Source organism: Balaenoptera ricei, chromosome 5 (genome assembly GCF_028023285.1).
Source record: "Balaenoptera ricei isolate mBalRic1 chromosome 5, mBalRic1.hap2, whole genome shotgun sequence".
Lineage (NCBI taxonomy): Eukaryota > Metazoa > Chordata > Mammalia > Artiodactyla > Balaenopteridae > Balaenoptera > Balaenoptera ricei.
Genome location: NC_082643.1, coordinates 2,596,501 through 2,620,580, shown reverse-complemented (window position 1 = coordinate 2,620,580; position 24,080 = coordinate 2,596,501). Strand labels below are relative to the sequence as shown.

The window sequence follows — 24,080 nt, the reverse complement described above, 5'->3', positions numbered from 1 at the left end:
CGTTTCTCTGAGTGGTTCAGAGCAGGGGTCCTCATTTAGGACCTTCTCCGACACGTTACCACCTCATCAACACCAGCGCTCCTTCTAGGAGCAGATTCATGCTGTCTCCTTAGAGAGTTGCATGTGGACCTCTTCCCCGAGTTCCGATTTTGCTGTCGGAGGCTGACTCTTAACATCTAAGATCCTGAAGCTTTCTCCCCAGTCCCTGGTGTCCTTCCTGATTTCTTACCTTTGACAATGGGGTTGGGTGTTACTTCAAACTGGTCTGGGTCCTTATCACAGCCTATTCCCATGTGAAGGTACAAACACAAGTTTATTTTTCTATAACTCACCTTAAGTTCAGTTTTGAATTGCCTCTTCCAAAGGGTTGGTGATACCATAATCTCTGCCAATTCCTGGTATCTCCCACCACCCCTGCGGTTGGATCTGAATTTGAGAATGTCTAGTTTGGTGACGAGTGTTTAGGTTGGGAGCCTCTGGTTTCCAGCGCCATCTGTCTACATGGGCATCCAGTGAGAAACTCAGCATCTTAACGCAGTCATCAGTTTCCCCACCCTCTGTTGGGCTCAGAGTTCCCTTCTGCAAGCTCCCTTGAAGTGTGGGCGTGTCTTTCCTCTTCCACGGCACACCTGGATATACAGGGATACCGTTTTGCTCACATTCCAAGTTAGGGCACAGGAGGTCTTTGAGAGTCCGTCTAGTTGCCACCTACCTACTCACACCATGAGTCCCATGAGGCCATATTCTCTCTCTGGGCCCACTGCCTTCCTGGGCTGTGTTCAGGTCTCTGGGCACACCTTCCTCCTGCTCTCGGATCTCACAAACCCAACTATGGAGGTCTGCAGTGTCCCAGGGATGGGACTGGGGAGCTTGGTTCAGACTCCCGATCTCGGGGACAGTGGAGACCGGCCCCCACTGCTCCCCTCCTTCTCTCCCCTCTGTACCACTCACAGCCTCCTTGGTCCCCAGCACAGGAGATGGGTTTGTTTTAGTTTTCTCTGCGAGTGGAAAGCCAGGCTCTTACAAAACATGTTTTATCCAAATCTCTTGCTCTGCCAGGAGTCTTTTTTGTTCCTGTAAAGCCAAGCCTTTTGCAACACCAAAGCCAGGAAGGACGCTTTCTTTGCTGTCACATCTTCCCTTAAAGCAATAAGCACAGAATGCCTCGCTGCTCGTTTGGGGTGGAGTGATGCACACAAACAGCGAGAGGATAGTGGTTGGAGGAGGCAACCTGTTAATATTATCCTGCCACACTTAACGAGGAACAGAAAGAAACAGTAATAGGCTCTTCGGAATAATATTCTTCCCTCACTTGGGATGAAATTGTGTCCTTAGCCTTCAGAGATAGTGCATAGTCTTGGCTCTGTTCTAGCTACACATGGGCAAGACCTCAGAACTCAGAAGCCCTGTCTTAACTAAGCAGACTGACACGTTGTCTTCTAGGATTTACCTTCTCACTAGAGATCAGTTCTGGAGAGGTTTTCAAAGGTATGATTCTGTTATTCGGGTTGATTTGAGGAATATGACAGTTTATATAAAGCTGTTACTTTACTGTGAAAACTCTAGACACAGTGAGAGTAACATTTGGATTAGTCTCTTACACCCAGAAACCTGTAATAACAGGAAGAATCACGTTCTATTTTCTAAGAATGCAGAGGCAGCCTCAAAGCACCTTTGCAGTTTTAACTTCATTTTTAAATATGCTGATATTAGTAATTATTATAATAAAGTATTGGCTATTTATGGTTAGTAATTGCTTACACTTATTGAGTACTTACTGTGGGTCAGATACTAAAGCACCTAGATAATTCACTTAATCCTATAAAAGCCTTAAAATATACATATTATTACCCAGATTTAGATGAGGAAACTGAGGCAGAGAGGCTACGTAATTTGTCCAAAGTCACAGGATAGTATCTATTAGAGATTGAATTTGAACCCCCCAAAGTCTGACAGCCAAGTAGAAGTGCTTAGTTATGCTGCCTAGTTAATCAGGATATTCATCTTGGTAAGAATGGTTATGAGGTTACGGCGTAAAAGTGACAATTTTTGGAATAATAAGCTAAAAGCTGCTTTTAAGCTAGTAAATCAGAATAAAAATTTTAATTTTAATGTATCCTTTGATATTTGGAGGCAAAGTTCAAGTTACCAGTTTACAACCGGAAATGAGACTGGGTTAGGGAACAGTTTATATCGACTGTTATTTATCAAGGGGCCCAGAGGTTATGTGCTGAGCCCTTCTGGATCTTCAGGGAAACAGAACGGATAAACACCATGAAACCGAAGGACATCAACTCATAAGAAATTAACATTTTACAGTAACTGTTCTTCTTTTTTTGGCTGCGCTGGGTCGTTTGCCCGGCGGCACGTGGGAGCTTAGCTCCCCGACCAGGGATGGCACCCGCGTCCCCTGCACTGGAAGGCGCGTTCTTGACCACTGGACCCCCAGGGAGGCCCCTACGGTCATTTTAAGGCGCCGGAATTTGAAAGGGTCAGCGCGAGAAGCTGATGGAGCGGCCCTTCTGGAGTTGTCCATAAAGGCACGTGGAGACGAACGCTCTTGCTAACATTTTCTCATAAACATTCTCAAGGCCAGACACCGGGAGAAGCGTCGGGGACAGAAAGAGAAAAAGACAAGACAATTCTTGCCCGGGGGGCGACAGCAAGGCCGCGGCGCCGGGAACCCTCCGCCCGGCCCCCGCCTCACTCCCACGGCCGGGCGAGGATCGAAGCACAACACGGCCGCCCCGGCCCGGCCCGGCCCGGCCCGGGGAGCAGGGACGCGCCGCCGCCAGGCTGCCCCAGACCCCCGGACTTGGGCATTTCCTGCCCCGTTTCCCAGACAGACGGAGCTTCACAGAAGCGGCCCCTCGCCAGTGAGCGGCGCCCGGAGGCTGGAAGGGGCGTGGCCGTCCGACACGCTCTCCCCCACGCCACCACGGCAGGAAGAGCCATGAAGCTCGAGCGACAGGGACAGAAACAACTGGGGCTGCGGCTTCAGTGAGCGAGAAAAGAGGGAGGAGCGGGGGCAGAGAAAGCACGGCCAGGCGAGCACGGCCGGGAGCGCAGGCAGACGCCGCCGGAGGTCGGGAGGCGACGCCGGAAGTTGGGCGGAGACGCCGGAAGTCGGGCGGAGACGCCGGAAGTCGGGCGGAAACGCCGGAAGTCGGGCGGAGAGGCCGGAAGTCGGGCGGAGACGCCGGAAGTCGGGCCGAGGCCTCCGGGCCCCTGTCGGAAGCGGCTCGCCAGCGCCGCGGTTCTTCGCAGACGCAGCGGCTTTGGGGTTCGGGCTGCGCGGCGGCCACGGGGTGTTCCGAGGCGCTCGCGAACGCGTCTGCGGGCCACAATGTCGCACCCGTCCCCCCAGGCTAAGCCGTCCAACCCCAGTAACCCCCGAGTCTTCTTGGACGTGGACGTCGGAGGGGAGCGAGGTGAGGAGGAGGCGGGGCTCCGGGGGTCGGGGTCCCAGAGGCTGGGGCGGGCGTGCGGAAGTTTCTGGAAGTTTCTGTCCGGGGGTGGTGGCGGCCTTTGGGTCTGTCTCGCCCGACTTGGCCGCCCTTCCCCACCACCTGCTTTTATGTTTGGGGGACATTCAGAAAACCCAGGTTATGCGTCTCGGGGGCTCCCGTCCCCCTGTGTCTCTTGCCACGAGACTTGTATCAGCAGTTATCGCGATATCTGTAAATTAAAGCGATTTTTGCGTTTTTTTCTCCTTGCTACGGATTCTTAACTTAGAGGTCCGTTCAGCTCGGTGGCCATCGCCTCTGTGTCGGCGTTGGGGAAAGTGAGGTGCGTGTGGCGGTGTGGTTGCCTAGGCTACGGTGGCAGCTCTGAGGCGCCTGAGATCTGGTGAATCAGCGCATTGCTCTGTAGCTGAGTTGCTCGCGGTGTGTTTGTGTGAGCAAAGGGGACATCCGCATTCAGGGACCGGGGGGACGGTTATGGATACACACTGTTGGCTGGAAAAAAAAAAAAAGCACCGTATAAAAGTTCCGGATTTTTGTTTTATTTGGTGGGCAAAACTGAGGACGTTAAGCCCGGGGTGCAGCCTGGCAGACAGCTCTGAGGACTGCTCTGAAGGGCTGAGGGAGGAGCCGGGATATGTGGGAGTTCTTGCAACAAAAACCGAGTCGTGGGAACATCAAAACGTGACCGTTAACAGAGGAAACCAGACGTGTCAAGTTAAGGGACGTCGCGCTTTTCTGTGTATGGGGAGATGCAAAAGTCCGGGCTCACTGAAACCCTTCCTTGGACGTGCACCTCGGCTGCCGGGGGCCAGCGTCCTGTGCTTTCTGACCCTGAGTCTCCTCAGGGGGCACCTTTGGGCTGGCTGCCGCGGCTGAGGGCTCGGTGGGCTTGGCACTGGGCGGCCCGTTGGTCTTTGTGCTGAGCTCCCGCAGGGCTCGCCGTCCAGGCGGCTGTAATGAGAGGGCTCGATGGCTGCAACATCCTTTGCTTACTGGTGCGGAGGTGATCCTCTTCCATTGACCGCGCGCGCGCACACACACACACACACACACACACACACACACACAGAGACTTACATGTATCAGTACATTCATTTTGTTTTGAAATTTAGTGCCAGGTTCATCTTTTACCTGCCGTAGGAATTGTCTAGAATGTGAACTTTTCAGATTTTGCTTCAGAGGCAGCACTGGGCAGGTTCCACAGAGCACAGAGACTGCAGCTGTACCTGCAGCATGGCCAAGGTGACCCCTCGGGACGTTTCATCTTCTCCTGTTGGTTACTTGGGGATGGGGAGTTATGAGCACATGGCAGAGGAATTAATCAAATGAAAACCATTCCTAGTTCATGGTGTCCTTAAATGGTGCTACTCTTCTGGCTGCTCTGTTGATGATCCTTTGTAAGATGTAGTAAAATAATTGTTTCAAATTCATCTAGATACATGATACTTAACATGAGGTGGACTGAATTTGAATATTAGAAAAATGACCAAAAAAGAGAACTTGGTATTTCAGTCACCATAATTTTACCAACTCTCCCTTTACCGTTTGCTTATTAAGCTGGTTGTTTTGCATACTGACACAGTTTCATTTTTCCTTTCAGTGGGTCGAATTGTCTTGGAATTGTTTGCAGATATTGTACCCAAAACTGCAGAAAATTTTCGTGCATTGTGTACAGGAGAAAAAGGCATTGGACCCACCACTGGGAAACCTCTACATTTCAAAGGATGTCCTTTCCATCGAAGTACGTATGCGTTTTCTGAATCTGGTTCTCCTTATAGGTGATTGAATCCTGTTCTTTAGGAGTTAGGGAAGAAAACACTAAGTAGAGGGTGAGAGTTAACAATTACATATAATAGATTATTATTCAGCCATAAAAAGTAATGAAGTACTGATACATGGTACCATGGGTACAAACCTCGAGAATATTATGCTAAGTGATAAAAGCAAGACACAAAAGGTCACTTATTGTATAACTTCATTTATATGAAATATCCAGAATAGATAAATCCATAGAGACAGAAAGCAGATTGGTGGTTGCCAGGGGCTAGGGGTAGAGGGATGGGGAGTGACTGCTTTTAATTTGTACAAGGTTTCGTTTTGGGGTGATGAAAAGAACTTGAAACTAGACAGAGGTGATAATTACCAATACTGTGAATGTACTAAATGTCACTGAATTGTACACTTTAAAATGGTTAGTGGTTAATTTTATGCTATGTAAATTTTACCTCAATTAAAAAAAATCCTCCAAACTGTGTGACGCAAAAAAAAAAAAAAAAATTACTGTTAGTTTCCAAAAGGATGCTTTGACATCTGAGCTGATAGCTCAGTGTCATAAAGGTTGGGCTGTGGCAGGTGGAATTAATTATGGGCGGGTACTGAGGTTTATTTCTACAGAAATGGACTACCCGAGCTTCACCAGGGTGTGGCCGTGGTAAACAGACAGAGCTTGACTGCCTCGTGGCAGAGAGTTATGCCTACTTCTTGGGCAGGATTGCTTGGGAAGCCCGCAGCCAACCTAAAGATTCCGTGTCTTGGACACCTGGGGTGATGTGTGATGAAAAGGTGACTTTTCACACTGTCTAGTCATACCTTGGTTCAGTGAGTATTTGATGGCTCCCCCAATAGACTGTAGGCTCCATGAGTTCAGAAACTGTATCTTCTCACCATTTTGTCCTTAGCATCCAGTATAGTTATTGAGTAGGCCCGCAATAAACATTTGTTTAATGAAGAAACAAATGAGTTAAACTGTAATTGAGTATTGAAATTTTTCTAAAACTTGATTAAGAAAAAACAGTGATTTTAAAATACTTAAACTGTTGATTTACTTTCACGTTTAATAAAATACCAAAATATAAGCATACCATGGAGATATTGCAGGTTCAGTTCCAGGCCACCGCAATAAAGCGAATATTGCAGTAAAGCAAGTCACACAAATTTTTTGTTTCCCAGTGCATATAAAAGTTATGTTTATACTGTAGTCTGTTGTGTGTAATAGCATTATGTCTGGAAAAAAAGTATGTACCTTAATCTAAAAATACTCTTTGCTAGAAAATGCCCAAACAATTATAGTAGTAACATCAAAGATTACTCATCACAGATCACCATAACAAATAATAATGAAAGTTTGAAATATTGCAAGAATTATCAAAATGTGACACAGAGACATGAAATGAGCAAATGCTTTTGAAACAAATGGCACTGATAGACTTGCTCTATGCAGGATTGCCACAAGCCTTGCAAGTTGTAAAGAAAAAAAAAAAAAACACAGTATCTGCAAAGCGCAATAAATGGAGGAGTGCCCGTATGCTGATAAAGGGTGTGTAGAAAAGAGGTAACTTAGCAGGCCTGGGGCAGCTGGCCTTAGAAGAGTCTACTTGCGGGTGGCCATTGCCCGGAGTCCGGGGGCGTGGCGCTTGAAGCAGGCTCTGAACGCTGAAGGTGACTTGCTCTGCCTCGACGCCGTGTGCGGTCTGATTTACGCTGGACACTGCTCTCCTGCGGGACTCTGGGGGTTTGCTTCCTGCTGGGCAGACAGCACCTGCAGGGGCAGCCCCAGCAGAGACCTTGGGTGCTGAGTCTCTACAGGGCTCTCCTGGGGGGAAACACTGTGCACATGTTGCTGCCTTTCTTTGCGGGGGGGGAGGAGGAATGTGCCCTGTGACCGTTCGTGGGAGCGAGGGAGCATAAGGGAACGCCTGGATTCCTCCAGGCTCTGCCTGTATCTTCTCTCTTTATCATCCAGCTGTGTCGTCTTACTTACTACATCCGTGTAATACAGACAGATACTGAGTTCCGTGAGTCCTGGGAAATCTCTGAGCGCGCGGCAGTGTTCCTGGGGACCCTTGCTACTAAGTGATAATATTTGCTGAAGTACTTGGATTACAGTGTAACAGACCTCTTGGGAATACTTGGTTTATTCAGTAGCGTTTTTGAGTAACCATTATGTGCCCAGCCATGCACGTGGTTACCAAGGAGGAAAAAAGGAGTTGCTGTACTTAATTGTTTGCTGGGAGAGACAGATCATTATGATACATACGATAAAAGGGAGGTAGAACCAAGATGCTGTTGGAGAAGAATAAGGAGTTCCAGTTTTGGGGTCTGACAGTTTTATAGGGGAGGTGCCATATGAACTGATTCTTTGAGTGTTAGTGGGCCATCAGGGAGTAGGAGTAGCTGCGACTCAGATTGTGAAAAGCCTTTTAAGAGTCTGGAGTTGCGAACGGGGGTGGGGAAAGGCAGGAGAGCAGTTGTCCTTATTACGGCTTGTCCGTTAGTCAGCATTGCTGCAGTCGTCCGTGGCTTCTAATGGTGATTTTCCTTTTTTGTAGTTATTAAGAAATTTATGATTCAGGGTGGAGACTTCTCAAATCAGAATGGGACAGGTGGAGAAAGTATTTATGGTGGAAAATTTGAAGATGAAAATTTCCATTATAAGGTAAAGTAGACAAAAATGCGTGTTTGTTGCTGATAATAAAGGTTGTTATGTGTCTGGAATACTTGTTGAATTAGGATAAATGCCTCAGATGTGCTCAGATCTCCTTTACTTGTGAAAGGTATCATATTTGTAAATATACATCTCTTTTTTGGTTAATAAATTTATTTAATTTATTTATTTTTGGCTGCGTTGGGTCTTTGTTGCTGCATGTGGGCTTTCTCTAGTTGCGGCAAGCGGGGGCTGCTCTTCGTTGCAGTGCGCCGGCTTCTCATTGCGGTGGCTTCTCTTGTTGCAGAGCACGGGCTCTAGGCGCGCGGGCTTCAGTAGTTGTGGCTCGTGGGCTCAGTAGTTGTGGCTCGTGGGCTCAGTAGTTGTGGCTCACGGGCTCTAGAGCGCAGGCTCAGTAGTTGTGGCGCACAGGCTTAGTTGCTCCGCGGCATGTAGGATCTTCCCGGACCAGGGCTCGAACCCGTGTCCCCTGCATTGGCAGGCGGATTCTTAACCACTGCGCCACCAGGGAAACCCCATAAATATACATCTTTAATACGAAAAAATTTCATCCAGTAGTGATTTTATTGGCAGGAATGCAACAGCTATTTCATTGTGATCCAGGTTTATATACTTCAGTAAAGCCAATGTGTTTTTAAGGGTGGCCACCGTATGGCAAAACTGCTTCCAGGAGAAATGTGCTCGTCAGAGGGGTGGTAACTTGTGCATGTTCATGCTTAAATCTGAAGCGCAGCAAAAGCATCGCTGATGGCTGGGGTGTCGGGGGATTTGCAGACTAGCAGATCTGGTGAACGTCCAGGCCCCTAAAGGACATCAGGGTGCCTCTGCCCTCTTAGCTTCCTTGTCCCAAGTTGTCCCCATTGGGGCGTGTTGCATCGTTCAAGTTATAAGAATGGACGTGTAAGTACAAAAGTAAAGTGACTTTTTTGGAAATGAGGAATATGAACAAGGTAATTAGGATAATTTGAGAATAAAATGTCATCAGTCTTTTAAACAGTTTATTGCTTAGCTTGGTCACTGGCGCCAGAGTTTATGAAAAATGAAACGCCTTCATGATAAGGAATTAAAAATCTTGCCAGAAAGACAGGATTAAAACACATAGGACAACTGGAGAATAATATAATAATACGCTAGTAAATGCTAAGTTGATTGTGACTCTTTGTGTATGCTGTAGGAAAAAAGTATGATATATATCAGGGAAGACACTGAGGGGGAATGGGTACTTAAGCTGGGCAAACTGGACCTCGCAAGGTGGCTGAGATTTGGTTAGAAGGAACTAGAATACAGATGCCAGTTTGAGGGAGGGATGTGAGTGAGGAAGGACGAAGGCGTGAGGAGGCTGAGGAAATAAGGTTAATAATATTGAATATCATGGGAAAAGCACCAAACTTTTGGAAGGGAGAAAGGGAAGCTACCAGAAGGCTGAACACTAAGATTATGTGGTGGACACGTGGAGAAAAAGCAAGGGGGCCTTTTGCAAGGGCATCTGGTTCTTCTTGCCTTCTACACGCTTGGTGGCCTGGAAGGCAGGGCTAGATACAGGTTGAGGGGTAAAGGCACCTTAGGCGGGAGGACTAGCGTGAGCGTTCACGTGCGGCCCAACAAGGAGTGCGTTTAGGAAGCCTCAGGGTCAGGTGGAAGGAGGAAGACAGTGGGACCACAGAGCCTTTGAACAGGCTGGGCCAAGGCAGAAGTTGGGTTTCGGGAGGTACACGGCGGTTCCTTTTGGGCATTCTCTGAAGAAGTGCTTCACCCGGATGAAAGCCGTAATATTTGGCTTCCTTGGAGAGTAGGAAAGGCCCTAACGGAACTTCCACCTAAACTGAATGTCCCTCGCTGTTCTTAGCGTAAAGAAAGAATCATAAAGGAAGAATCATAATGTAGGCCTGAGAGCGGGAGCCCTGTTGAATGCTTTTCAGAAAAAAGCGCCCCCGTCATAAGAAAGGGCAAAGCCGAATTACTAGATCTTCATCTTTTTTTTTTTTAAATCTCCCTGTGCAGATTTTTTTTTTTTTAAAGAAATTCACGTTCTTTTATTTATTTATTTATTTATGTATGGCTGTGTTGAGTCTTCGTTTCTGTGCGAGGGCTTTCTGTAGTTGCGGCAAGCGGGGACCACTCTTCATCGCGGTGCGCGGGCCTCTCACCATCGCGGCCTCTCTTGTTGCGGAGCACAAGCTCCAGACGCGCAGGCTCAGTAATTGTGGCTCACGGGCCCAGTTGCTCCGTGGCATGTGGGATCTTCCCAGATCAGGGCTCAAACCCGTGTCCCCTGCATTGGCAGGCAGATTCTCAACCACTGCGCCACCAGGGAAGCCCACTAGATCTTCATCTTAAAGATGAAGCGTAAGCATTTTCTCAATATGGCCGGTTTAGAAGTACCACCCCTGCCCCCCACGATTGTCTCTGTTACTTCATTCGGTTTCATAAGCTTTTCTTAAAGTCTAAAAAGTGATTAAGTATCCCACGTTTTGTGAATTAAAGGTCACAGTTGGTACGAAGTAAGATTACACGACAGCGTGCGGTCTAAATGGTACTGCGGTCCACCCTCGTTTTGCGAGTGGCTGGTAGAGAGTAGTTCAGACAGCAACCCTAACCTTGGTTCTCTTCGATGGCTTACTCCTGCAGCACGACAAGGAGGGATTACTGAGCATGGCGAACGCAGGCCGCAATACAAACGGCTCTCAGTTCTTCATCACCATGGCTCCGACCCCTCACTTGGATGGCAAACACGTGGTGTTTGGCCAGGTGATTAAAGGAATGGGTGTGGCAAGGATTCTGGAGAACGTGGAGGTGAAAGGTGAAAAACCTGCCAAAGTGAGTACCAAGTGACAGGGTAATACCCTCATTATCCTAGCTGCCGTCTTAGGAAACGTAAGTAAAAGGCTCAGATGATGGTTAGCTGAAAGACATGAGGACGGCTCTTGTCAAAGAAGCCTGGACCTGCCACTTTTTCTTCAAACCTGTTTTCTACACTGGGAGAGATGAGGGCAGTTTAAAAGGAGGTTGTTTTGATTTCAGCATCAGTCTTGCTGATTTTGGTAACTTAACGCTCCTAGACCTGCAAAGCTTTGAGTCAGTGTGTACATGAGTACAGAGAGAGCAGGAAACCAGGAAACCTTGGTCTCCTCTCTGCCGTTTAACTTGTGCTTTAGGCTTGCTCTTGTTATTTAGCTTTCCTTGGCCCGTTTCCTCATCCTACGTGAATCATTTAAGGGTTTAGACTGGACTATGTCACTCCACAGATGCTTGTGTTCTAAACGTCTGTGAGTCCACGCGGCCACCATAGACCCACCCTCATGGGCAGGGCTGTGAGTGGAACTGGGGGCTCAGACCTGCAGGAGGGGGGCCGCCACTCAGTGTGCGAAGGGAACAGTGGTCAGTGAGTCGCAGGCACGTGCCCCACGTGAGGAGAGCTCCGCGGGGAGTGATGACACTTTCCGCTGAGTCTGGGTGCGCGGAGCTCTGGATAGCGGCAGCAAGTGCGCTTGCTGCGAAGTGACGCCGCTGCGCTCCCCGGACTGTGCGGGGAGGTGCGCCTCCCGACGCCGGCCTGTCGTGTTAGAGGCGGCCTGGGCGGCGTTGCCCGCGCCTTGCAGCTGGGGAGCTTGTAAACCCAGACTCTTTGTGAAGTCGCCGTCAACGTGGTAGACGCGTCTACAGTTCAGGGTTGTTTTTACAGTTGTGCGTTACTGCAGAGTGCGGAGAGCTGAAGGGAGGGGACGACTGGGGACTATTCCCCAAGGATGGATCTGGTGACAGTCATCCAGACTTCCCCGAGGATGCAGACATAGATGTAAAGGATGTGAGTACTTACACGTGGGTTAAAGTGTAAGTACTTAAACTGCTAAAAATATTTAGCACTAAAATTTTGAGCTTTTTGTATCAGTCTGTCTCAATGATAGAACTTAGCGCTAAACCGCGTTACATACTCAAACCCAACATATTCGTGTTCTTTCTTTTATACAGGTAGATAAAATTTTATTAATAACGGAAGACTTAAAAAACGTTGGAAATACTTTTTTCAAATCCCAGAACTGGGAGATGGCCATTAAAAAATACACAAAAGTTTTAAGGTAATAAAATATTTTTAATAAATTGCTGTAAGAACTTGAAATTGAATTAACTGAAATTCAGGAGTTTTTTCTATTTTTGGCATATTACTTGCAGAGTAACCAGGTGTATTGAAATAGTTGCATTTCTTTGGTTGCTTCCAGATTCTTACTTTGAAAAATTTCAAAACACAGAAAAGAACAGTACATAGATAGCCATGTACCTTTACCTGTGTTCACCAGGTTTTAAGTTTTGCCACACTTGTTTTTGCAGAATCATTTTGAAAGGAAGTTGCACATACCATGACACTTTACCCCTCAATATTTTAGCAAGCATTTCCTGAGAAGCCAGGACACTCTTCTACTTAGCCTTAAGACTATGAAAACATCTCTCAAATACCATTATGTCATCCATATTCAAAGGTCCCCAGTTGTTTCAGTTTTTTTTTGTTTTGTTTTTACGCCAGTATCCATTGTATCCTTTGGTTTTATGTCTCTAAGCCTCCTCTAATCTTTAATCTCCACGTTTTTTAGTCATTTGCATTTTGTGGCGTCGAAGCCCGTTGTCTTACGGAATACCTTCTGTGTGTCTTTATTGCTTCCTCAAGATTAGTTTGAGGTTACATATTTTAGCAAGGACTTGAATAGGTGACGTGTATGTTTCCTATGATACCATGTCCTGAAGGCACATGGCAGTTCCGCCCGTTTTGAGTTTTGGCACGTGGTGAAAGTGGCGTTAGCCACGTCTGTGTTATGAAAGTACCTTTCCCCTTTGCAAATAATAAGTCCTCTGTGAGGTGATAACCGTGAGATTGTGTGAACATCGCATTCCTAGCCTTTCATCCAGTGGTTTCAGCATCATTGAAGCCCTTTGCCTGAATCAGTTATTACACTGACGCTTGCAGAACTGCGATTTTCTCAGTCATTCTGCAGTTTCGAGCTGGCATTCTTCTGTTTGAAAGACCCCCCCCCACCCCTCCTTTTTTTAAAGTATTACTGTAGTATTTGATCAATTCAACGAATTATACTATTACCGTCGTTCTTTCTGATGCTTGAAGCCTTCCCGATTGTCCGGTGGGAGCCCCTTTCCTGTATCCCTTTGACTGTTCTGTTAGTCTGTCAGCTCTTGCTTTCTGCCACAAGATGGTCCAGACCCATCTTATATGTAACCTTGTGTCCAGATCTGAGTTTCTCCAAGGAGCCCTGATTCTTTTCAGTGGGGGACAGACTCCAGAAACCAATTTCTGGGGGCCAGGCCCTTTTCAGTAAACAGCTCGGAACTACAGTAAACTACAAGTCAGAAGCACCACCACAGGGCCCTTCACCTGTCCCCACTCCAGGCCCTGTCCCACAATGACAGCCTTGGTTCCAAACCTAATTACACTGCAAAGTGGGCGATGGAAACCTGAGCTTTACAAATAGAAGTGTTCCTACTGTATAATCTCTAGGTTTGGGGATTGTTCTTAAGTTGGCTTCTTTGAACATTTTGGGAAAGAAGTTGGAACAAGTGAAAAAAAAAGTCTTCTAAAGGAAAGCATTTAATAAAAAGATAGTGGTCATTAAGAACGTTAATATTAGCATGTGATCTTTTATATCAGAACTGACACAGCACGTTTTGACCGAGTGGAGGAGAGCAGAGTTAAGTCTTAATGGGGCTGCTTGCTGCTTGTACCGATGTGTTCTCCAGGTATGTGGAAGGCTCGAAGGCTGCTACTGAGAACGCAGGCGGAGCAAAGCTGCAGCCCGTCGCTTTGAGCTGCCTGCTGAATATCGGCGCCTGCAAACTGAAGCTGTCCGATTGGCAGGGAGCAGTCGACAGCTGTTTGGAGGTAAGTCTGCTGATGTTACCTTTTTGAAAGAGTTGGATGATGACTTACTACTTCGAACAAAAGCAGTTTTATGTGACACTACTGTTATCTTATTGCAGAGGACCTAGTGAGACCCAGTGAAACATAATCTAAGTCACTTGATCTCTAAGTATTTTGGACCTCAGTTCTTCCTCTCAAACCATTCATTTAGCTCATAACACTATATCACTTAATTTCTCTGAAGACACTTTCTTCCTCAGCTCATTTATTCACGTAACTGTTGAGCGCCTGCTATGTGCCGGGTATAGGAAGACAGCGCCAGGAACGATTGCGACTGCGGCCGGCGAGGTTGTTAGCAGAGTGTCGTCGCTTTGCGATCTTGAGCAAGTTCCTACTTGTAGGGTCTGAATTTCCTTATACGCCAGATGGAGATACTGCCTTCCTCCTGGGATTGTCGTGAAGACCGTGTGTAATGCACGTAAAGCGTCTAGCGTGGTGTGGGGAGCAGGTTAAGCAGCTAACAGACACTTCGGTGTTTTAATTGTAAGACCCTCCCCTCGAGGAACTTTTTTGGCAGGAGAAGGAGTCAGTTTCAACGTAGGGTCGTCAGGACTTGTACAGGGACAGTGCGTGCTGTTGGGACACACAGGAAGGTCCCCTGCCTTCACGGGGACGTCCGGGAGTGCTAACCGACAAAGCCGGCAAGGTGGCAGCCTGCCTTCCTTAAATAGAGCAGTTATGACTGCCTCCTTCTTGCACAGTGTGTTTGAACAGTTTTCCGAACTAAAACATATATTTTAGAAAGACCGCCTCTAGTAATTTTTATGTATATTGCACATTAATCTAGGTCACGAAGATCAGCTATGCCCGAGCAAGTGGAAATAAAGTGAGATCCTAATTTAGTGGGGTAGGTGGAATAAGGAATGAGAATGCATTTATTAGGAGGGAGCGTGCGACAGAGGACGAGATCCTTCTTCACTGGATCGCTTTTTGACCTTTGTGAGGCAGGTAGCATATACCCTTTTCAGCAAAATCTCAATACTGACCTTTAAAAGATGTTACTAAATACACTATTTTTAAAATGTTTCAGAGGAGAAACCTATTAAAAGTTACTCACGCTCCTGAAAAACCCCTAGATGTCAACGAAATGAGCGTATACAGATTTTTATTCAGAATGCTTTTCTCTTATCAGCTAGGGCCCAATCGGGAGATAGCCACCGCACAGTAATTCCGACAGAGAAGGGTTACTGTCAGATGCACGTAAGGGGCGGATTGGAGTAGCGAGGGGCTGGCTAGGAGAGGGAACGCTGAAGAACCTGGCACTGCAGGTGTGTACGTGCACGTGTACGTGCATGTGTACGTGCAGAGACGTGTGTGATGCAGCAGCAGCTGCTCCCTCTGGGCTGCGTGGAGGCCCTGGGCCGAGACCCAGGCGCGTCGGGGACGGGGGCTGTGCCTCACTGTGTGCCCCGCAGCCTGGGGGAGCTCGCGGGGACCTGGAAGGGAAGTGGGTCCCTCGCCCGTGGGCACTGGGCGCCCTCTGCTGACAAAGCAGCGTGTGACCGGAGGCTCTCGGGGCCCAGCGCCCTTAACACAGAACAGTGAACGGTCGGTTTGGAGCTGACGTGCAGTAAATGGAAATCCAGCATGTATACTTAGTACTCGGTATTTAGATAAAAATATTAATTGTATAACTTTCTGTAGGCCCTTGAAATAGATCCAGCAAATACCAAAGCACTGTACCGTAGAGCCCAAGGATGGCAAGGACTAAAAGAATACGACCAAGCATTGGTAAAGTTTTGTTTTAAATTTTACTTTATTTTATTTTATTTTTTAACATCTTTATTGGAGTATAATTGCTTTACAATCGTGTGTTAGTTTCTGCTTTACAACAAAGTGAATCAGTTACACATATACATATGTCCCCATATCTATTCCCTCTTGCATCTCCCTCTCTCCCACCCTCCCTATCCCACCCCTCTAGGTGGTCACAAAGCACCGAGCTGATCTCCCTGTGCTATGCGGCTGCTTCCCACTAGCTATCTATTTTACATTTGGTAGTGTATATATGTCCATGCCACTCTCTCACTTTGTTCCAGCTTACCCTTCCCCCTCCCCGTGTCCTCAAGTCCATTCTCTACATCTGTCTGTGTCTTTATTGCTGTCCTGCCCCTAGGTTCTTCATGACCTTTTTTTTTTTTTTTCTTAGATTCCATATATATGTGTTAGCATACGGTATTTGTTTTTCTCTTTCTAACTTACTTCACTCTGTATGGCAGTCTCTAGGTCCATCCACCTCACTACAGACAACTCAGTTTCGTTCCTTTTTATGGCTGAGTAATATTCCATTTTATATATGTGCCACATCTTCTTTATCCATTCCTCTGTTGATGGACACTTAGGTTGCTTCCATGTCCTGGCTATTGTAAATAGAGCTGCAATGAACATTGTGGTACATGACTCATTTTGAATTGTGGTTTTCTCAGGGAATATGCCCAGTAGTGGGATTGCTGGGTCATATGGTAGTTCTATTTTTATTTTTTAAGGAACCTCCATACTGTTCTCCATAGTGGCTATATCAGTTTACATTCCCACCAACAGTGCAAGAGGCTTCCCTTTTCTCCACACCCTCTCCAGCATTTATTGTTTCTAGATTTTTTGATGATGGCCATTCTGACCGGTGTGAGGCGGTACCTCATTGTAGTTTTGATTTGCATTTCTCTAACGATTAATGATGTTGAGCATTCTTTCATGTGCCTGTTGCAAATCTGTATACCTTCTTTGGAGAAATGTCTATTTAGGTCTTCTGCCCATTTTTGGATTGCATTGTTTGTTTTTTTTAATATTGAGCTGCATGAGCTGCTTGTAAATTCTGGAGATTAATCCTTTGTCAGTTGCTTCATTTGCAAATATTTTCTCCCATTCTGAGGGTTGTCTTTTGGCCTTGTTTATGGTTTCCTTTGCTGTGCAAAAGCTTTGAAGTTTCCTTAGGTCCCATTTGTTTATTTTTGCTTTTATTTCCATTTCTCTAGGAGGTGGGTCAAAAAGAACCTTGCTGTGATTTATGTTATAGAGTGTTCTGCCTATGTTTTCCTCTAAGAGTTTGATGGTGTCTGGCCTTACATTTAGGTCTTTAATCCATTTTGAGTTTATTTTTGTGTATGGTGTCAGGGAGTGTTCTTATTTCATACTTTTACATGTACCTGTCCAATTTTCCCAGCACCACTTATTGAAGAGGCTGTCTTTTCTCCACTGTATATGCTTGCCTCCTTTATCAAAGATAAGGTGACCATATGTGCATGGGTTTATCTCTGGGCTTTCTATCCTGTTCCATTGATCTATATTTCTGTTTCTGTGCCAGTACCATACTGTCTTGATTACTGTAGCTTTGTACTATAGTCTGAAGTCAGGGAGCCTGATTTCTCCAGCTCCATTTTTCTTTCTCAAGATTGCTTTGGCTATTCGGGGTCTTTTGTGTTTCCATACAAATTGTGAAATTTTTTGTTCTAGTTCTGTGAAAAATGCCAGTGGTAGTTTGATAGGGATTGCATTGAATCTGTAGATTGCTTTGGGTAGTAGAGTCATTTTCACAATGTTGATTTTTCCAATCCAAGAACATGGTATATATCTCTCCATCTGTTTGTATCATCTTTAGTTTCTTTCATCAGTGTCTTATAATTTTCTGCATACAGGTCTTTTGTCTCCTTAGGTAGGTTTATTCCTAGATATTTTATTCTTTTTGTTGCAGTGGTAAATGGGAGTGTTTCCTTAATTTCTCTTTCAGATTTTTCATCATTAGTGTATAGGAATGCAAGACACCTCTGTGCATTAATTTTGTATCCTGCTACTTTACCAGATTCATTGATTAGTTCTAGTAGTTTTCTGGTAGCATCTTTAGGATTCTCTATGTATAGTATCATGTCATCTGCAAACAGTGACAGCTTTACTTCTTTTCCAGTTTGGATTCCTATTATTTCTTTTTCTTCTCTGATTGCTGTGGCTAAAACTTCCAAAACTATGTTGAATAATAGTGGTGAGAGTGGGCAACCTTGTCTTGCTCTTGATCTCAGTGGAAATGGTTTCAGTTTTTCACCATTGAGGACGATGTTGGCTGTGGGTTTGTCATATATGGCCTTTATTATGTTGAGGAAGGTTCCCTCTATGCCTGCTTTCTGGAGGGTTTTTATCATAAATGGGTGTTTAATTTTGTCGAGAGTTTTCTCTGCATCTGTTGAGATGATCATATGGTTTTTCTCCTTGAATTTGTTAATATGGTGTATCACATTGATTGATTTGCATATATTGAAGAATCCTTGCATCCCTGGGATAAACCCCACTTGATCATAGTGTATGATCCTTTTAATGTGCTGTTGGATTCTGTTTGCTACTGTTTTGTTGAGGATTTTTGCATCTGTGTTCATCAGTGATATTGGCCTGTAGTTTTCTTTCTTTGTGACATCTTTGTCTGGTTTTGGTATCAGGGTGATGGTGGCCTCGTAGAATGAGTTTGGGAGTGTTCCTCCCTCTGCTATATTTTGGAAGGTTTTGAGAAGGACAGGTGTTAGCTCTTCTCTAAATGTTTCATAGAATTCGCCTGGGAAGCCATCTGGTCCTGGGCTTTTGTTTGTTGGAAGATTTTTAATCACAGTTTCAATTTCAGTGCTTGTGATTGGTCTGTAGATATTTTCTGTTTCTTCCTGGTTCGGTCTCGGAAGGTTGTGCATTTCTAAGAATTTGTCCATTTCTTCCAGGTTGTCCATTTTATTGGCATACACTTGCTTGTAGTAATCTCTCATGATCCTTTGTATTTCTGCAGTGTCAGTTGTTACTTCTTATTTTTCATTTCTAATTCTATTGATTTGAGTCTTCTCCCTTTTTTTTTTTTTTTTGGTAAGTCTGGCTAATGGTTTATCAATTTTATTTTCTCAAAGAATCAGCTTTTAGTTTTATTGATCTTGGCTATCGTTTCCTCCATTTCTTTTTCATCTATTTCCTATCTGATCTTTATGATTTCTTTCCTAATGCTAACTTTGGGGTTTTTTGGTTCTTCTTTCTCTAATTGCTTTACGTGTAAGGTTAGGTTGTTTATTTGCGATGTTTCTTGTCTCTTGAGGTAGGTTTGTATTGCTATAAACTTCCCTCTTAGAACTGCTTTTGCTGCCTCCTATAGGTTTTGGGTCGTCATGTTTTCATTGTCATTTGTTTCTAGGTATTTTTTGATTTCCTCTTTGATTTCTTCAGTGATCTCTTGGTTATTTAGTAGCATATTGTTTAGCCTCCATATGTTTGTATTTCTTACAGATTTTTTTCCTGTAATTGATATCTAGTCTCATAGCGTTATGGTTGGAAAAGATACTTGATATGATTTCAGTTTTCTTAAATTTACCAAGGCTTGATTTGTGACCCAAGATGTGATCTATTCTGGAGAATGTTCCATGAGCACTTGAGAAGAACGTGTATTCTGTTGTTTTTGGGTGGAATGTCCTATAAATATCAATGAAGTCCATCTTGTTTCATGTATCATTTAAAGCTTGTGTTTCCTTATTTATTTTCATTTTGGATGATCTGTCCATTGGTGAAAGTGGGGTGTTAAAGTCCCCTACTATGATTGTGTTACTGTCGATTTCCCCTTTTATGGCTGTTAGTATTTGCCTTATGTATTGAGGTGCTCCTATGTTGGGTGCATAAATATTTACAATTGTTATATCTTCTTCTTGGATTGATCCCTTGATCAGTATGTAGTGTCCTTCTTTGTCTCTTGTAATATTCTTTGTTTTAAAGTCTATTTTGTCTTATATGAGAATTGCTACTCCAGCTTTCTTTTGATTTCTATTTGCATGGAGTATCTTTTTCCATCCCCTCACTTTCAGTCTGTATGTGTCCCTAGGTCTGAAGTGGGTCTCTTGTAGACAGCATATATATGGGTCTTGTTTTTCTATCCATTCAGCCAGTCTGTGTCTTTTGGTTGGAGCATTTAATCCATTTACATTTAAGGTAATTATCGATATGTATGTTCCTATTACCATTTTCTTAATTGTTTTGGGTTTATTATTGTAGGTCTTTTCCTTCTCCTGTGTTTCCTGCCTAGAGAAGTTCCTTTAGCATTTGTTGTAGAGCTGGTTTGGTGGTGCTGAATTCTCTTAGCTTTTGCTTGTGCGTAAATGTTTTAATTTCTCCATCGAATCTGAATGAGATCCTTACTGGTTAGCGTAATCTTGGTTGTAGGTTTTTCTCCTTCATCATTTTAAATATGTCCTGCCACTCCCTTCTGGCTTGCAGAGTTTCTGCTGAAAGATCAACTGTTAACCTTATGGGGATTCCCTTGCATGTTATTTCTTGTTTTTCCCTTGCTGCTTTTAATATTTTTTCTTTGTATTTAATTTTTGATAGTTTGATTAATATGTGTCTTGGCGTGTTTCTCCTTGGACATATCCTGTATGGGACTCTCTGTGCTTCCTGGACTTGATTAACTATTTCCTTTCCCATATTAGGGAAGTTTTCAACTATAATCTCTTTAAATATTTTCTCAGTCCCTTGCTTTTTCTCTTCTTCTTCTGGGACCCCTATAATGCGAATGTTGGTGCATTTAATGTTGTCCCAGAGGTCTCCGAGACTGTCCTCAATTCTTTTCATTCTTTTTTCTTTATTCTGCTCTGCGGTAGTTATTTCCACTATTTTATCTTCCAGGTCACTTACCCGTTCTTCTGCCTCAGTTATTCTGCTATTGATCCGTTCTAGAGAATTAATTTCATTTATTGTGTGGTTCATCACTGTTTGCTCTTTAGTTCTTCTAGGTCCTTGTTAAACATTTCTTGTATTTTCTCCATTCTGTTTCCAAGATTTTGGACCATTTTTACTATCATTATTCTGAATTCTATTTCAGGTAGACTGCCTATTTCCTCTTCATTTGTTTGGTCTGCTGGGTTTTTACCTCGCCCCTTCATCTGTTGTGTGTTTCTCGGTTTTTTTCATTTTGCTTGACTTACTGTGTTTTCGGTCTCCTTTCGCAGGCTGCAGGTTCGTAGTTCCCGTTGTTTTTGGTATCTGTCCCCAGTGGCTAAGGTTGGTTCAGTGGGTTGTGTAGGCTTCCTGGTGGAGGGGACTAGTGCCTGTGTTCTGGTGGATGAGGCTGGATCTTGTCTTTCTGGTGGGCACGTCCACGTCTGGTGGTGTATTTTGGGGTGTCTGTGGCCTTATTATGATTTTAGGCAGCCTCTCTGCTAATGGATGGGGCTGTGTTCCTGTCTTGCTAGTTGTTTGGCATAGGGTGTCCAGCACTGTAGCTTGCTGGTCGTTGAGTGAAGCTGGGTCTTGATGTTGAGATGGAGATCTCTCAGAGATTTTCGCCATTTGGTATTACCTGGAGCTGGGAGGTCTCTTGTGGACCAGTGTCCTGAACTTGGCTCTCCCACCTCAGAGGCACAGCCCTGACGCCTGGCTGGAGCACCAAGAGCCTGTTATCCACACGGCTCAGAATAAAAGGGAGAAAAAAAAAGAAAGAAAGAAAGAAGGTAAAATAAAATAAAATAGTTATTAGAATAAAAAATAGAAAATATTAAGAAAAAAATTTTTGTAAGTAATAATAATAAAAAAAAAACGGACAGACAGAACCCTAGGACAAATGGTAAAAGCAAAGCTATACAGAGAAAATCACACACAGAAGCCTACACATACACACTCAGAAAAAGAGAAAAAGGGGAAAAAAATATATATCTTTGCTTGCAAAGTCCACCTCCTGAATTTGGGAGGATTCGTTGTCTATTCAGGTATTACACAGGTGCAGGTACATCAACTTGACTGTGGAGATTTAATCTGCTGCTTCTGAGGCTGCTGGGAGAGATTTCCCTTTCTCTTCTTTGTTCACACAGCTCCTGGGGTTCAGCTTTGGGTTTGGACCCACCTCTGCGTGTAGGTCGCCTGAGGGTGTCTGTTCTTTGCTCAGACAGGACGGGGTTAAATGCTCAGCTGCTTCGGGGGCTCTGGCTCACTCAGGCGGGGGGAGGGAGCGGTACGGAGGAGGCGGGGCGAGCCTGCGGCGTCAGAGGCGTCGTGACGTTGCAGCAGCCCGAGGCACGCCGTGCGTTCTCCCGGGGAAGCTGTCCCCGGATCACGGGAGCCTGGCCGTGGCGGGCTGCACCGGCTCCCGGGAGGGGCGGTGTGGAGAGTGACCTGGGCTCGCACACAGGCTTCTTGGTGGCAGCAGCAGCAGCCTTAGCGTCTCAGGCCCGTCTCTGGGGTCCGCGCTGATAGCTGCAGCTCATGCCCGTCTCTGGAGCTCGTTTTGGCGGCGCTCTGAATCCCCTCTCCTCGCGCACCAGGAAACAGGCAAGAAAAGGTCTCTTGCCTCTTCGTCAGTTGCAGACCTTTTCCCGGACTCCCTCCCGGCTAGCCGTGGCGCACTAGCCCCTTCAGGCTGTGTTCACGCTGCCAACCCCAGTCCTCTCCCTGCGATCCGACCGCAGCCCGAGCCTCAGCTCCCAGCCCCGCCCGCCCCGGCGGGGGAGCAGACAAGCCTCTCGGGCTGGTGAGCGCTGCTCGGCACCGATCCTCTTTGCGGGAACCTCTCCGCTTTGCCCTGCGCACCCCTGTGGCTGCGCTCTCCTCCGTGGCTCCGAAGCTCCCCCCTCCGCCACCCGCAGTCTCCGCCCGCGAAGGGGCTCCTGGTGTGTGGACACCTTTCCTCCTTCACGGCTCCCTCCCTCTGGTGCGGGTCCCGTCCCTATTCTTTTGTCTCTGTTTTTTCTTTTTTCTTTTGCCCTCTCCAGGTACGTGGGGAGTTTCTTGCCTTTTGGGAGGTCTGACGTCTTCTGCCAGCGTTCAGTGGGTGTTCTGTAGGAGCAGTTCCACGTGTAGATGTATTTCTGATGTATTTGTGGGGAGGAAGGTGATCGCCGCCTCTTACTCTTCCGCCATCTTGAAGCTCCTCTCTGTTTTAAATTTTAATTAAAAGAAAAACCACTTTCATAACTCATAACCTAATATTTCTTTAAATGTTTTTTTTTTCCAATTAAAGGCTGATCTTAAGAAAGCTCAGGAGATAGCACCAGAGGATAAAGGTAAGTTGGCAGTTTCTGTAGTGGAAGTTCATTCTGTCCCTTAAGAATTTATCCTCATGAACCAGCATACCCTTTGCCACGTAGAGGTTGGTTTGTCCAGCAGATACTGCAGCACGCCTGCTACAGGCCAGGCTCCAGTCATGCTGCAGAAAGCACACGTCAGGGCCCTGCCTTCAGCTTACACTCCAGCCGCTTTCCACGTGTCTGAGGACTGTGTGCTCTGCTGTCCTGTAATTCTAGATGGAAGAGCAGCATTAGAAGACACAGTATTTAGGGCGAATTTAGTGTTTGGGACCATTTCTTAAGCTGAATGTGGCCATGACCTAAGTATTCTAGCTACTGAATATGTTTTAGGAAAGTTTTGGAAAGCTGTGACAAAAATAAGCCTGTTTTTCAAATAAACCAAGTACAAATGGTGATTATAGGTCTAGATTTGGAAATAGGTCTTTGGGGAGGCACTTCAGTGGGGTCCCCTCTGATGGAAGGGAGAAGGCGCATCTGTGTGTAATTCAGTTAGTTTTCTCGGTGGACAGTCTCCTAAAATTGTGCTTTGTGGTTTTTATGTTTGTGTGGTCATTTTCTCCAAATAAATACTCTGTTAGTAGGGCTCGGTTACTCTTTGAAGAGTTTTATCATTTTTTATCATACTAAAGCATCAGTTTGCTGGTCAGCCTAATTTTTTGGATGTTTTGAGAAATAACTCATATTACATATTTATTTTGCAGCTATCCAGGCGGAATTGCGCAAAGTCAAGCAAAAGATAAAGGCACAGAAAGATAAAGAGAAGGCAGCTTATGCAAAAATGTTTGCTTAATAAGGAATTCAGTTTTGCTTAAGTATGCATTGATTGTATAAAGCGAGTAAGACAATTGAAGGGTCTTGTCTAGTATGTGTGATCCCTAATGTGTTCCCTCTGAGACTTCAGTTCCCATTGTTTGCAGTCTAGGAATACAGGTAGAGATTCACTCTTAATAGACCAGTGTTACAAAATATGGTGAAGTTGAACTCATTTTAAATGGCTCTCTGCATTACAGAGGATAATGGTGTCCACTGTATTTTAAACTCCTAGACACATCTTGTTTGAATAAACAGATGAAAACTTAAGTATGTGTGTTGCTTTTCTCAGTTCTTTGATGCATCTCTCTGTGACGTGTGTGCAGGGCTGGCAGACGTCTCTAAAGGGTCAGGTAGACATTACAGTCTGTCACAGCTACTCAGTTCTGCACTTGGAGCTCAAAAGCCCCCGTCGACAG

At 45.4% G+C, this 24,080-nt stretch overlaps 1 protein-coding gene across 2 annotated transcripts; it reads left to right on the top strand.

Annotated features, from left to right (window-relative positions):
* The first annotated feature begins 3,183 nt into the window (after window positions 1-3,183).
* PPID (peptidylprolyl isomerase D) lies at window positions 3,184-23,931 on the top strand. Of its 2 annotated transcripts, XM_059922342.1 has the most exons (10): window positions 3,184-3,431; window positions 5,068-5,208; window positions 7,796-7,902; window positions 10,540-10,728; window positions 11,594-11,716; window positions 11,881-11,987; window positions 13,651-13,792; window positions 15,476-15,562; window positions 22,785-22,827; window positions 23,553-23,931. In XM_059922342.1, the coding sequence occupies exons 1-10, from the start codon at window positions 3,347-3,349 to the stop codon at window positions 23,639-23,641; spliced, it is 1,113 nt and encodes a 370-aa protein (XP_059778325.1). In that variant the 5' UTR covers window positions 3,184-3,346; the 3' UTR covers window positions 23,642-23,931. The 2 variants fall into 2 exon arrangements, with proteins under 2 accessions (XP_059778325.1, XP_059778324.1); XM_059922341.1 differs by lacking the exon at window positions 11,594-11,716 and having other exon boundaries at window positions 3,186-3,431.
* Window positions 23,932-24,080: the final 149 nt, after the last annotated feature.